Below are 13,801 nucleotides of genomic sequence, written 5' to 3'. Positions count from 1 at the left end.
TTAACCATACCCAGTGTGGCTGATTTCTCCAGACCTTCGTTTTCTTCATGCATGATGTGTCCAATTTCCAAAGTATGTCAGTTTCTGTCTTATCATCACCGCTTCTAATGTACGTGGTGATTTCTGTTTGTGTGTATATACATATAGACATATATTTACATATTTTTACATATATAATAAAGAAAGACCCACACATATCTCTCACCTGTGAATGGAGGGAATAGCCAATCATCTCTCACCGAATCAACTAAACCCAGGTGGCTAGGATTATATAAATAATTGACCCCTCCCACACTCCTCCAGTCAAAGAAGCTGCATAAAGCAACCAAGAAGGCTGACACAAGGTAAGTGCTTTACTGTTTCAAGCCCTTCCCAGAGTATATATATATATATATATATATATATATATATATATATATATATATATATATATATATATATATATATATATATATATATGTATATATGTATGTATATCTCTTTTTAACCACTGATTGACTGACTAACTGATTGACTGATTGATATTAAAGACTGGGACCTTCCGGGTGACGTCAAAAGCTGAAATTTTGTGACGGTGGACATCAAATAGTCTGTTCGGTTATGTCACAAATCTGAGTGGCATGAAAATTTCCTATAATATTTTTGCAAATGTGGTTTATTTTATTGTTCTGTACGTATAATTTGAGAAAAAAAATTGCTTGACATTTTTTCCATGGCCATCTTCATGGTACGGCAGCCATCTTTAAATTGGACTAAAATTAGCGTAAATTTTACCGAAATGATAAATTTATCAACTTAGAACTGGATTGAAAATTTTTCTGAGGGCATTTCAGATTGGATATCGTTTATCTTCGTATGTTTATCTGAGAAATGGATGGGAAGGATTGATTTTATGAATTCAGACCAGCCTTTTAATGATAAAATGGCCAGAAAAACCTACGAACAACCTGCTGGCATTTTATTATCTATTGTTGTATTTCATGTTGAACAGGTTATTTAATCTTGTACTTGTATCAGTGTTTTATGTTCCTGCATGTAATTTCTCGTTTCACCATATTAAACCCAGAGAGTACATGTTGTTGTCTTTTTAATATTTTTTTTATCAGATCATCGATACCGAGAAAGCAGATAGACACACCAAACGAGCTAGACTGGAAACGGACTGTTCACGCTGTATGATCTGCCAGGGTGTGAGCCCCGAGAATGTGATTGCCAAGCCAAAGGATGATCGCATCAATAAACTGCTAAATGTTGTGAACCAAAGAGCAGGATTTGGTGAGAATGAGTTTGTGGTCATCAACGTTCGGCTTCAGGACACCTCTCGAACAGACCTGAAGGATAACAACATCTTGTGGCGCAAAGCGTGTTACGCCGACTGTACAAGTGCATGACACATCAAACAATCAGAAGAGCGTCATATAAGGGCTCTCACCAATGAAGGTACTGGTCTGGTTCAGAAAAGGAAAGCACGGCCAACAAAGTCACAGCATGTGCCGCCTGCTGAAACAATTTCTGCAGAGGAGCCGTTCACCAGATCTCGGAAATCATCATTTAAGAGTACATCATTTTTTTGGGGAAAGGGATCAAGATTTGTCAAGGATCAACTTCATGTCTGCTGCAAAAGAATTGCTCACATTGTCAAGACCTCTGAAAATGAACGGTGGCATGTCAACTATGCTGAACTGATAGCTCCTTCAGATGCTCAACTCTGTCAGCGTGGCAGAAAGATCCCATCACTCTGATTTCAGCCAGTCGAAATTGGATCGACAAGAAAGGAATATTCAGCGCCTCAAATATGTCATCATCCGAAATAATCCCTTTGATGTGGATGTGTTGGAGAATAAAATGATAGATAAACTGAAAAACATTACAAGCAACATGGTAATTCCTCAGGACATCGACGAGAATATCCCGAATGCAGAAGCTAGAGAGAAGGAAGCATATGAAAAGTTTGTTAATGACAGAATAAAAGGACACGGAAATCGATGGGACAAAATGAAGAAGATCAAAGTACAAACGTGGACATCAGCTGGAAAGAGATAAGATCAAAACATGGAAAACAAGAACTTGCGATGAAGGAATCAGCATTGATGTTGACTCGCCTTCTTGTCGTATCACTATCTTCCTGTGATGTTGACCTGAAAGAGGTAGTTGGTATGTATGAACTTTCTGGAGCTGGAGGTCTACTGCATCCATGCACAAACAAGTCACAACTGGCTCATGAGCTTATTCATCAGATGGATACAGAAAGTGACTCAGAAATGGATGGTCCGTTGCCTTCAAATGTGCCAGATGAAGCTGCTCTAGTTATTGATGGGATCCATCCGTCCATCAAGGCCATACTCTCTGCAGAGCGTCGGTGCTGCCTAAGCAGTCTCCATGCCTACTGGGTACAATCCTGGACAGGTCACAACTACAACACAGGATGCCAGCAAGCTGGTACTCATTTTGCTGACCTCAGAAGGATGACAGGCAGAGTCAACCCCACCTGGTACTAATTCAACAGCCGAGGGGGATTTGAACTCAGGATTCAAGGATCCCAAGCCCACTACCCTAATCATTAAGCCAACACCAGACATATTGATGGGATGGCTGTCGTCAATGAGCAGACAGTATTCAAAGCTGCCTTTAAGGGATTAAGGGATTCCTCAGCAGTACTGAAACCAAAGATCAATTGACAATATACCTGGCTAACAAAGTCATCACCATGTCTGAATCCACCAATGTGATCACTGTCACACGTGAGGGTGTCAAGAGTAAAAACGGCAGAGGTACAGATGATTTAGACATCATGGAACACTAGCACGAAGAGGCAGACATACTCGTAATACTTGCTGCTGCTAAACAGCGCAGAATTTGGATGAAGGTTCATGTTTTCTCCCCAGATACTGATGTCTTGCTCTTGTCATTATCAACGCTACCAAATCTTGGCTATGATACAAAACTCATCATGAATATGGGTGGGGAAGGAAAGTATGTAGCCCGACAACCTATATATCATGCTCTTGGTGCCAGACGAATAGCAGCTCTGAGGGGTTTCCACACTATTAGTGGCTGTGACACCACTGGAAGGATGTATGGCAAGAGCAAATCGACATGGTGGAAAGTTTTCACAAAGGCGTCTGATGAAATGTTGACCGCTCTCGTGGGTCTCGGCTTTGGAGAACAACCAACAAAACAGGTGATAAGAGGCTGTGAGAAGCTGATCTGTTCACCATTCAGCTCGAAGACTGAACAAATCACAGAGGTGAAGGATCTTTGCTGGAATTGTTTTAGAAGTCTGAAATCAAAGCAAGGAGTTGAAAAGTTACCACCAACTTTGGATGCAGTAAACAGAGCACATTAAACGAGCTCACCTGCAGTGCCATGTGTGGAGTCGGTCATTGACATCAAACCCGGTACGGTTAGATCCATCAACATTGAGCTGGTCAAAACATGAAGCGCTTGGATGGGTCCCAGTCCTGACAGCTGACAATTTGGCCCCTGAGCCTGTGATGTGGCTGGTTAGGTGTAACTGTTGAGGTAGTATGTGTGCAAGAAGGTGTTCATGCAAAGATAATGACATTTCCTGTAAGTTTTGCAAAAAACCCGACGTGGCGACTGACGAGTCTGACAGTTCGGATGAGGATGAGTGTAATTGTGTCAATGGACCATCTTATATATTATTTCCGAGTTTGTGGTTTCATGTCGCGCTATCTTCGACTTTGTTGTGCGCTCGAGTAACGTGATATTCGGCTTACATTACACTGGTCAACAATTTTTTACTTTCTGAATGTTGTCTAGATTTCTACAAGTGAATTAGGGTATTCTGGCACTGCTGAATCAGGAAATGGCATCCGTTTCTCTCCATCAGGTCAGGTTTTTGTGCTAAGTTGATTTGAAAAAATCAGATCTTGTGACAAAATCAATTACATTTTTGTGGCATTATCAGCTGATTTTTGTCAACACATATCATCCTAAACATGTTTTTAAGAAAAAAAAAATGTTTTGCCAACAACATTTATTGATTACATGATAGAAACATCGATTACTGTCATCTGAATGGTGGGCATTGATATAGGTAAGTACAAGTAAATTGCATGTTGCGTCACCACTGTTCAAACTTCAGGGCTTGAACTTCCGTTTCTTTGAACTCCTGGAATGTTCAGCGGCAGGGAGGTCTCTCTTCAGATTCCAACAGTAGTCAGCCATCATGACTGCGTCCCAGCGACCCTGATACCTGGTCTCCATCTCCTTCATGTCCTGATGGAATCTTTCCCCCTGCTCGTCACTCATTGAACCCAGGTTCTCAGGAAACCGGTTCATATGTGAAAATAGGTAGTGCATCTTGATGCTCATGTTGCAGCCCAGGTTTCTGAAAGCAGTCAGCATGTTGTTGACAAGTTCTGCGTAGTTTCTGGCCTTATTGTTGCCAAGAAAGTTCTTCACTACCAAAACAAATGTCTTCCACGCTTCCAGTTCCACTTCGTTCATTGAGTTTTTGAACTCTGGATCTCTGATGAGCTGACGGATCTGAGGACCATCAAAGATGCCAGCTTTCAACTTCTCCATGGTCAATCCTGGAAAAGCCTGGCACAAGTAAGTGAAGCAGTCACCATCTTTGTCCAGAGCCTTGGTGAACTGCTTGATTAAGCCGAGCTTGATGTGCAGCGGTGGGAAGAGTATTCTGTCTCTGTCCACCAGAGGGTCGTTGATGACGTTCCTTTCTTTGCATGGCACCAATTCCTCCCGCACAGGCCAGTCCTTCTTCGTGTAATGCTGAGCACGGTCCCTACTATCCCACATGCACAGAAAACATGGGTACTTGGTGAAGCCAGACTGTTGTCCCAACAAAAATTCACCATCTTCAGGTCAACACAAATAAACCACTTATGCTAATCATAACCAATTTTCTCCAGCACGTACTTCACCGCTTCAAACTTCTTCTCCTTCAGTGTAGTCGAGTGAGCGATGGGTACAGAGGCAAACTGGTTGCCGTTGTGTAGCAGAACACATTTCACTGATCGCTTGCTGCTGTCAATGAACAGTCTCCAATCTTTGGGTTCGTACTGTGGCACTCCAAGCTTGAGCAGAAGCGCATGTCATAAATTGGTGCATGTAGGTATTGTACATTCTTCAGAGTTCTTTATTTCAAGAAATACAACTTTTTTGTATCACATTATTACAAAATCTGCCCCATTAACTTTAGTTTTGATCCACGAACTTTATGCTTTGCCTCACCAATTTTTGGAAGATTTTGAGGTTTTATGACTTCAAACTGATCCCTTTTCGACATAATCACCCAGAACTATCGTACCTGAATACTTCTTGTCATTAAAATAATTATTTCCAATCAAAACAATTATTTGACATGACATTTTACCCCCACCAACTTCTTCTAAAATGCTCCACACATGCGTACATGTGAACAAAAATGTAAAAAACGACATGTGGCCATATCTCAAAAACTTGACCTGATTGAACAAAACTAATGTGAGTTTTGGATTCAGCGCATCAGATTCGTCCTAAATCAGCTTAAAAAATGCAGACAACAAATTTGTTGTTGACCAGTGTTATCTCAGACCATATGAGGTGCATGGTACAAAAAAAAGTAAATAAAATGGTTCTGAAACAGTGAAATCGTATTGCACTTACTGCATTAAAGTAAAATTACTACTGATACTCTGCATCAGTTCCTTTCTCAAACACACCCACCTCAACATGTCGCGCAGAGCACGGGTTATGCTAGTTGTGTTCAAACCAGTGTTTTGTTGTGTGATAATGATTTTGGACAGTTAATTAAATATATTGTTACGGCTGTGGAAATTCGCAAACCACCATTCAGGACCCGTCGGTGAGATATCTCTAAGTACATGTGTAGTTAGCCCCATACCCGTTGTATAGAGGGAATAAATGTGATTCATTCGCGCTGCGACCCTTTAAGATAGCCGTTTTTCTGTTCTATCTTTATTTTGAACCAACCATGTCTCAACCGCCATCACACAACCACCACGCCAGCCATCATCACCAACTGCAACCACGCTCCAACCCTCGGACAACAACAACAACGCCAACAGCCACGACCTTTACCTTCACAACTCAATCCCACATCATCGCATCACCGCCATTCCCAAACGGCACAATAACCATCAAACTACCACTGAAAACCCTCCACCACCCTCACCTCTCTCCTTCTACGGCCATTCCTGCACCACCTGTAAACACTGAGCGTCGGGCTGTCTTGGGCCCGTTCAGCGATACGCACCGAGCCGCGAGCGCAAATAGCGGCCTTTCGGAGGAAAATTCGGATTGCAAACGCTACACGCCCACTTCCTCTCCATCCAATTAGCAAGCACGGAGCGGCTTGGCCCCGCCTCCAGGCGCGTCTGTGTGAAATCGATATATGCAAATTCTAGGATCAGGGGAGATTCACGCCCCCTTTCCTCCGACCAATTGGCGAGCGTGGCTCCGCCCCCGAGGTCATCCTGATCCGGATATTTGCATATTGTTTTCTCCTGCTGGCCTATAAAACGGCGAGCGCAAGGCGAAGCAGGCAGAGTGAGTCAGTTTTGGTTGGGGAGCAGAGTCGAGTCGGGGAGAGAGTGAGTCGAGTCATCGGTGTGGCGGAGAGTCGAGTCGGGTGGCGAAGTTATCGGTGTGTCATCGAGTTGGGTTCTGGAGTCGGCTGAGAAGAGTTGCGGGAAGAGGCAAGGAGCTCGGGTCCGAGGCGAGAAGGACGGCGGTCGGCGACGAGGTCGCAGTGTGGGATCGCTCGTCGCGGGACCCAAGCCAGCCAGCCATTCTCCCTCCCCCAGGGCATCAACAATTCCCCCTTTCCCCCGCGCTGAGATAGTGCAACAAGGGGGCCCCGTTCCCACTCCACTCCACACGTCGTGCCAACGAAACCCGCCAAGGAGCACGGAGTCGGGGCACAGCCACGCGGCCACATCTACGGCTCGTCCGCCAACGCGTCACGAGGACGCGGGTTCGGACCCCCCCCCCCCCCCGGTCTCGCGGGCCTGGCCGCTCCTTCAGGTAACGCGCGCATATTGACCTGCAGGCCCGTCTGCCCCGATGTCTATGAAGGTTGCTTCTTTCCTTTGCTTTTGAGTAAATGTGTTGGCGCCGTCTGTAAAGTAGAACTGTATAAGTGCTACCGTGTGTGCGCGTAGTCGGTAGTAACTCTGCGTCGTTGTTGCTTTTGTTTTGATTGCTATATGTGCATTTTGACTGCTTGGCTGTATATGTGTGCTTTCCGTGTGTCGCGTAATAAATGTGCTTTGTGTGAACTGTTTTCCCATTTCGCTTCACCTTATCTTTATTGACTCTCCATCCTGCTTCACGTAAAGGGTTCGTAGTGCGCTTAATACGCCCGGTAATTAATCGGAACCGTCGAGGCCGACGATAACACCGCTTGGTTATCACTGCAGCACGGAGCGGACCGCTTTAGTGGTTCGTGTCCGGAGTCGACCTGCGGCGAGGTACGATCGCCCGGTTTACCATCCGCATGGGTACTTAGGTAGGTCGAGTTTGGCGAACAACCCTATCCTACGTGGGTGGCCGAATGGCACGATTGTGGTGAGGTCGAAAGGCCAACCCGTGGCTGGCTCCGGGCGATAGTTCCCGGAGGGTCACGACTGAATTGTCCGTCCGGTGGGCGACGCAGTCGCGATTCGAGTGACGCGGCCGTCCGCACACTGGCGGGCGCGAATTCGCAACAATATGTAACTGGAAAACATTTATAGTAACTCAATAAATATTATCTAAATTATTTGTGTGGTTCCTGCTTAAATAAATGGAATGAACACTGAAAATAACACCAACTGGCGGCCATTTTGGATTTATTAATCATTAAAATTACAATAAAGATGTTTACTTCGCATTGAAAGACCTTTTTAAAATACTTATTTCTCTCTAACTGGACCATCGTCTCTTTATTATTACAGGGATAATAAAATAAAATGTGAAATAATGAATTGATGTTTGGTGAGTTTCGAATGAAATCCAAGAGGGCCGCCATACGATGAAGACAACGTTGAAAAAAAAATGTCAAACATGATTTACAGATATTTTGGGTCACAAACTATTTTTTTTTAAATCACATGAGCAAAAATCGATATGAAATTTTCACAAAATGACAACCGAACGGACTACAAGCCGATACATCGGGAAAAATCACACAATCGTCGAACGACATTCATAAATGCAGGTGAGCGACCCGAGGCAATGGGGGAAACACGGCTCGTATGCTTTCACAATGTGTGATCACACCCCGCTAATATATATATATATATATATATATATATATATATATATATATATATATATATATATTGTTGCGGATTCGCGCCCGCCGGCGTGCTGACGGCCACGTAACTCGAATCGCGGCACGTCGCCCACCGGACGGACAATCCAGTCGTGACCCTCTCGGACTAACGCCGGGAACCAGTCACGGGTGGACCTTTCGGTCTCACCGCGATCGAGCCAATCAGCCCCCGCGTGGGATAGGGTTGCTCGCCAAATTCGACCTACCTAAGTACCCACGCGGAGGGTAGACCGGGCGATCGCACCTCGCCGCAGGTCGACTTCAGACACGGGCCACTTAAGCGACCCGTTCCGTACTATCGGGATAACCGAGCGGTGTTATCGTCGGCCTCGACGGTTCGATTAATTATCGGGCGTATTCAGCCCACTACCAACCCTTTACGTGAAGCAAGATGAGGATTCAATGAAAGAAATGACGAAGCGAAGCGGGAAACAGTTCAACACAAAGCACATTTATTCGCGATGAACGGAAAGCACACATATGCAATTCCACCAAAAGCACACAGAAAAGAAAAACACAATGCAATTTACACAAAAAGCAAATGCGACAATGCAGATCTAATACCGATTACGCGAGCACACGGCAACACTTATACAATTTTACTTCACAGACGGCGCCGACAACACATACCCAAAACCAAGGAAAAGAACACCCTCAAAGATGAGGCGGGCCTGAGGCCGAGACCGGGTCGGGCCTACCCGTCTGGTGATGAGACGCGGAGCGGCGATGGTGCCTCAACTCCGCGGGCCTCGCGGGCAGTGTCTGGTAGGGGGTGGGAAAGGGGCCCCCTTGGTCGCACTATCTCAGCGCGGGGGGAAACAGGAGGGGGTTGCTGATGCTCGGGGTATAGAGGATTCCTACTCTGCCTCGAGTCCCGCGACGAGCGTCTCCACCTCGGCCAGGTCGCGCTGTCAGCCTCCCTGGGGTGCAGCTCCCTGCACGACGCGAGCACCCCCTCGTCTGCCCTCGCCGCCTCTCCACAGCTCCGTCCCCTCCGCTCCGACTCCAACGCACACGACGACCAGCTCCTTCTTGCCAACTCCACCGCCCGCGAAGTCTTAACTCTCTGTTCCCTTGACTGACGAACACGGTTGCTTATATCAGCCCCGTGGCTTCGCCCTCTCATCTTTGACCCCCTCCCTTCGACCTTTCACCTCGCTCCCCATTGGCCGGAGAAAAAGTGGGCGTGAATGCTTTTTGATCCATAAATTTGCATATATCGATCGCCCTCCAACGCCCTGGGGGCGGGGCCAATTCGCCCCTCGCTCACCGATTGGACGGAACAAAAGTGGGCGTGTGTCGTTTTTGATCCGTTTTTGAAGTGGAAAATCCGTGGTTTTGTACACGCTGTTCGGCGCGCGCCCTGCACGAGTCCAACACCGGTACCCACAAGCGGCGCAAGAACGGTGGCGATGCGACGGTTGTGAGGTGTGACGTGAAGGTCGTGGCGGTTGTGGTGAAGCGGCGTTGTGGTTGGTGGGTGATGTTGTGACTGGTGGTGGTAACAATGGCGGTTGGTCCAAAATAAAGATAGTAAAAGAAAAACGGCTATCCTGAAGAGTCGCAGCACGCATAAATGACATGTATTCCCACTAGACAATGGGTTTGGGCCTAACTACACATGTACTTACCGAGATACCTCACCTAAGGGACCTGAATGGTGGTTTGCGAATTTGGTAACCACAACACTATATATATATATATATATATATATATATATATATATATATATATATATATATATATATATATATATATATATATATATATATATATATATATATATATATATACTTTTTTTTTTTTACACACAGATACATACATACATAATACGTACACACAAACACACATACATACACATACATACATTCACATACACACACAAAGTTCAATTCAGACTGCATTTTACTCCATCATAGCAACACCCCCCAAAATGATTGAGAGATTGTACCATTTCTGAAGAATAATACGGTGTTGATAAATTAAACATGTTGGAGAAATTAGTCTAATTCAGAGGTTTTGTTGATTGTTTTTTTTTTAAATCACAAAATGAGGATGTCTCATGAGTATGCAAAAAGTAAGGGGACACTACACCAACATGGAGGGATAACGTGGGGTCACCATCAACACGGATCGTCCTCTCACCTGCCCAGAAAGAAAGCAACGTAGAAAATGGCACTGAAGTTGTTAATGAATTGATAAATGAAGTAAAGTAGAGCAAATGTTTTCTGTTGTCTCTGTCTGCCAACGTCTGTAAACAATAAAAAAATGACGTATCACTTCACCATAACTACTCAATCAACTCAGTCAAACTACACAATCGGCTATCTAACTGTTTCATCAAGTTTAACAATCAGCAAAATGTCACCAAAGTCTCTAAAAGATTCCACAATTGCCTTTTAACCAGGTTACCCTGGGCCAGGTTAACCCAACCAGGTTAACTCAGGTTTTCCCCCTTCATATCGGTTTGAACAGATCAATAAAAGTCTCTTCTTTCAATGACTCGGTTTCACGTGTGACGAAGCTAAACGTACAGAATGAGGAGCTCAGTTACCTTTTTGTGATAACCACATCGCCAAGCACTTGCAAATCTGAGGGACACACGACGGTTGGATTGTTAACCACACTGGGAATTGGGTCAGAGAGTGGCACAAAAAATAACCCACTGAAAGTCACGCGTCTTCATTCGCCCGAAAGCCCATGAAAGTACAAGGCTGTTATGCAATCATTGACCAACATGGGACTGACACAGCAGTTGTAGATCAGGGAGGGTCCGAGTGAAGCGACAAGACCAATCCAACACCATCCACTGGTGGATTAATATGGATTCTAACCTTATGATCGGATTCCTACAAGGTCCTACAAGGCTGTTATGAAGCGGAGAGGAAGGACATGGCATCAATCCAAAGCATGTCCACAGACGTATTGCGGTGACGGTCACCGGTCTTTTTACTCGCCAGGTGTCCACGTGAAACCGGAAAATTAGACGAAAATAAAAAGGAATAATACTTTTTCATTTTATACTTTGACATTAAAGTACGCCGCGTTCCACTTTTACCATTTACTTGAAATCCCTGTCAAAATGCGGTCAACAATAATCAATAACTTCACTTTTCCCAATCACCCGTCTCCGACACCACCTTTCAATAACCTCCGCCACCGAAGGTTACGTTTTCACCTTCGTCTGTCTGTCTGTTTGTCTGTCTGTCTGTGTGTGTACAGGATTTTTCAAAAAGTTGCCGACAGATTCAGACGAAACTTGGTGGACAGGTTGGGTGTGTGACCACAACGAATTGATTCAATTTTGGTGAAGATTCAGATCCGGATACAAGGATTTAAATAAATATTTTTTAGTGATTCTTCACCATTGAGAGATGGGGCCAAAAATAATATATATATATATATATATATATATATATATATATATATATATATATATATATATATATATATATATATATATATCACGATATCTCAAAAGATTGTGGACGGATTATGACAAAACTTGGTGGACAGACTGTTTAGGTGACAAGAACAAGCCCGTTCGATTTTGGGCCTGGTCCGGATCCAGATGCAGCCGATCAGTGGGGTTCAAGACGTGAACTGTTCGGTTCCATTTTACTTATAACTGCAACAAGTCCCTAATGTCAATTTGTCCAATCAGAAGCCTTTGCCAAGTCAGCCTTGATGGACAGCCAGGTAATGCCGTCAAGTGAAGGGTACACAAGATGAAACGATCCCGTCAAGTCAGCCACGTGGAGGCGTTTGTCTTCCAGAAGAACCCTGATAAAGACACGAGTATGTTTTTACATTTGATACACAGTCCAACTCTCCAAGGTTTCAGTGCTCCTGTCCCGAACATCTGTTCCATTTTCGTTTTCTCGCCCCATCTGTCCTTTATTTATTGAACAATTACTCTATATGGCCGAAAGTGAGCATGTCCATCTTCCTGCTAGATTTCTAGCACTTCACTCAAGTTTCCCCGATTAAGGTTGAATTGTTAAGTATTTTTAAAATCTTTTTTTATGACCGGCGTGGTTTTAGACTGTGTTGGGAACTCGGCCGCGTGCTGCACTCTTCAGGTACGTGTGCCGACTGAACTGTTTAGATTATGGACAGCACAATGTTTACATTACTTCGATTGAACCCATTCATTACTCAAATGAATAATTGTCCCCTCTTTTATTTTCCGACGAGTTGTCGTCGTTAGAACACACGAACTAAAAGTTGACGTCATTTGGGTGAATTGGTTAGGTGACCTCTTGCATGGCACGCTGAACAAAATAAATGTTCAAAAAGCATTGAATCATAACTTTGTCAAGCACAAATAATCATCTGTTTAGGCGAGCAAAACTAATTGTCTCCCTTCGTAAATTTCTATCTAAACGGGCGATTAGCTGTGCGCGTACGAAGATGGTTTTGTCACTGTTTATCGGTTAGTCGTGTGTTAGTAAGACGCTCGCAAAACGCCTTTCGTAAATTCGGACCAAAATACATCTGCTGTATACACGAGTATGCTTAGAATGCAGCACCTCCTGTTGCCACCTAAATAAGATAATTAGCACATGCACACCTTTCCAAGGACCTCGATGAAGAAGAAGTGCAGAGCTCCACTGCAGCCCATGACCAGTATGGATGAGGAGGACATTCCCCCATTCCCGCTGTGTGCGAAGTACTGTCGGAGCATCACTCGGAAAACCACGATAAGGTAAGCGGCTCCGAGTTCCATCCCTATCTGGACAATCATCAAGTTCACACTTTGTTTGCCGTTTAGAAAATTTAGTGAATGGTATGTTGTGGTAATCAACGGTACATACGGTATGGCACGTAAGAAAGACCATTGTAAAGCAACGGCGTGCTCTATGGTAGGGAAATAGGAATGGAATCTCAATGGCGTTGAATGGTTTACCATATATGTTGAAATCATTTTGGGTGCAATGAGGAACAAGATATTTACGATAACAGGACAAACAGGAGAATAATGACAAACTTACCATCACCACGCTGCATACAGACACCCAGAACCACATCTGCAATTTAATCTTCCAACTCGTATGTGGAAGAGGTGCGATGTCTCGTTCGCTCTTCTTTTGCTTTGCATTTTCACAGTCACGCTTCCCGAGAAGCAAGGTGTCCGTGAGCAGGCCAAGCACAAGCTCGTCCTACGGGTATAGACAAACATGAACGAGTTAAAGCTCGTCCTTTTATTGAGTGCACCTGTCACAAAAAGGCCAAGATGTTTCCCTGGCCAATCAAGACCAGAACCTCATTCGCTTTGCAATTTAGCATTCGCTACATATGGTGGCTACAGGTGAAAAGCCATGACAGCTATGGCGAGGGAAGGAAAGGTGGACGCATGCAGTGATGTCGATAAATCAGAATGCAAGAACCTGCAATGGGAATGCCCATGTTCTTTTGTTTCGAACAAAACTTTCGAAGCCCATATTTACCTTAATTTCCCTCGAAAAACTTAAGGCACAATCATGTCTCTCACCC

General features: G+C 44.4%; 1 protein-coding gene across 7 annotated transcripts in view; it reads right to left on the bottom strand.

Annotated features, from left to right (window-relative positions):
- LOC147010183 (anoctamin-4-like) overlaps positions 1-13,801 on the bottom strand; it is a 58,937-nt gene that overhangs the window by 17,192 nt on the left and 27,944 nt on the right. For 6 of the 7 annotated variants that reach the window (XM_085861640.1, XM_085861641.1, XM_085861642.1 and 3 more), the window contains 4 exons: positions 13,300-13,467; positions 12,879-13,040; positions 10,860-10,896; positions 10,451-10,556 (listed from right to left, as the gene is read on the bottom strand). In XM_085861640.1, coding sequence (XP_085717766.1) covers positions 10,451-10,556; positions 10,860-10,896; positions 12,879-13,040; positions 13,300-13,467 — 473 coding nt within the window. Of the gene's footprint in view, positions 1-3,628; positions 4,775-10,450; positions 10,557-10,859; positions 10,897-12,878; positions 13,041-13,299; positions 13,468-13,801 lie in introns of those variants that run through there. The other variant, XM_085861646.1, reaches the window with a different exon arrangement.

This window comes from Eptatretus burgeri, chromosome 17, assembly GCF_056783735.1.
Source record: "Eptatretus burgeri isolate ZD-2024b chromosome 17, Ebu_testis_v1, whole genome shotgun sequence".
Lineage (NCBI taxonomy): Eukaryota > Metazoa > Chordata > Myxini > Myxiniformes > Myxinidae > Eptatretus > Eptatretus burgeri.
Note: the sequence above shows the minus strand (reverse complement) of the source record. Positions and strands in the feature narration are given on the sequence as shown.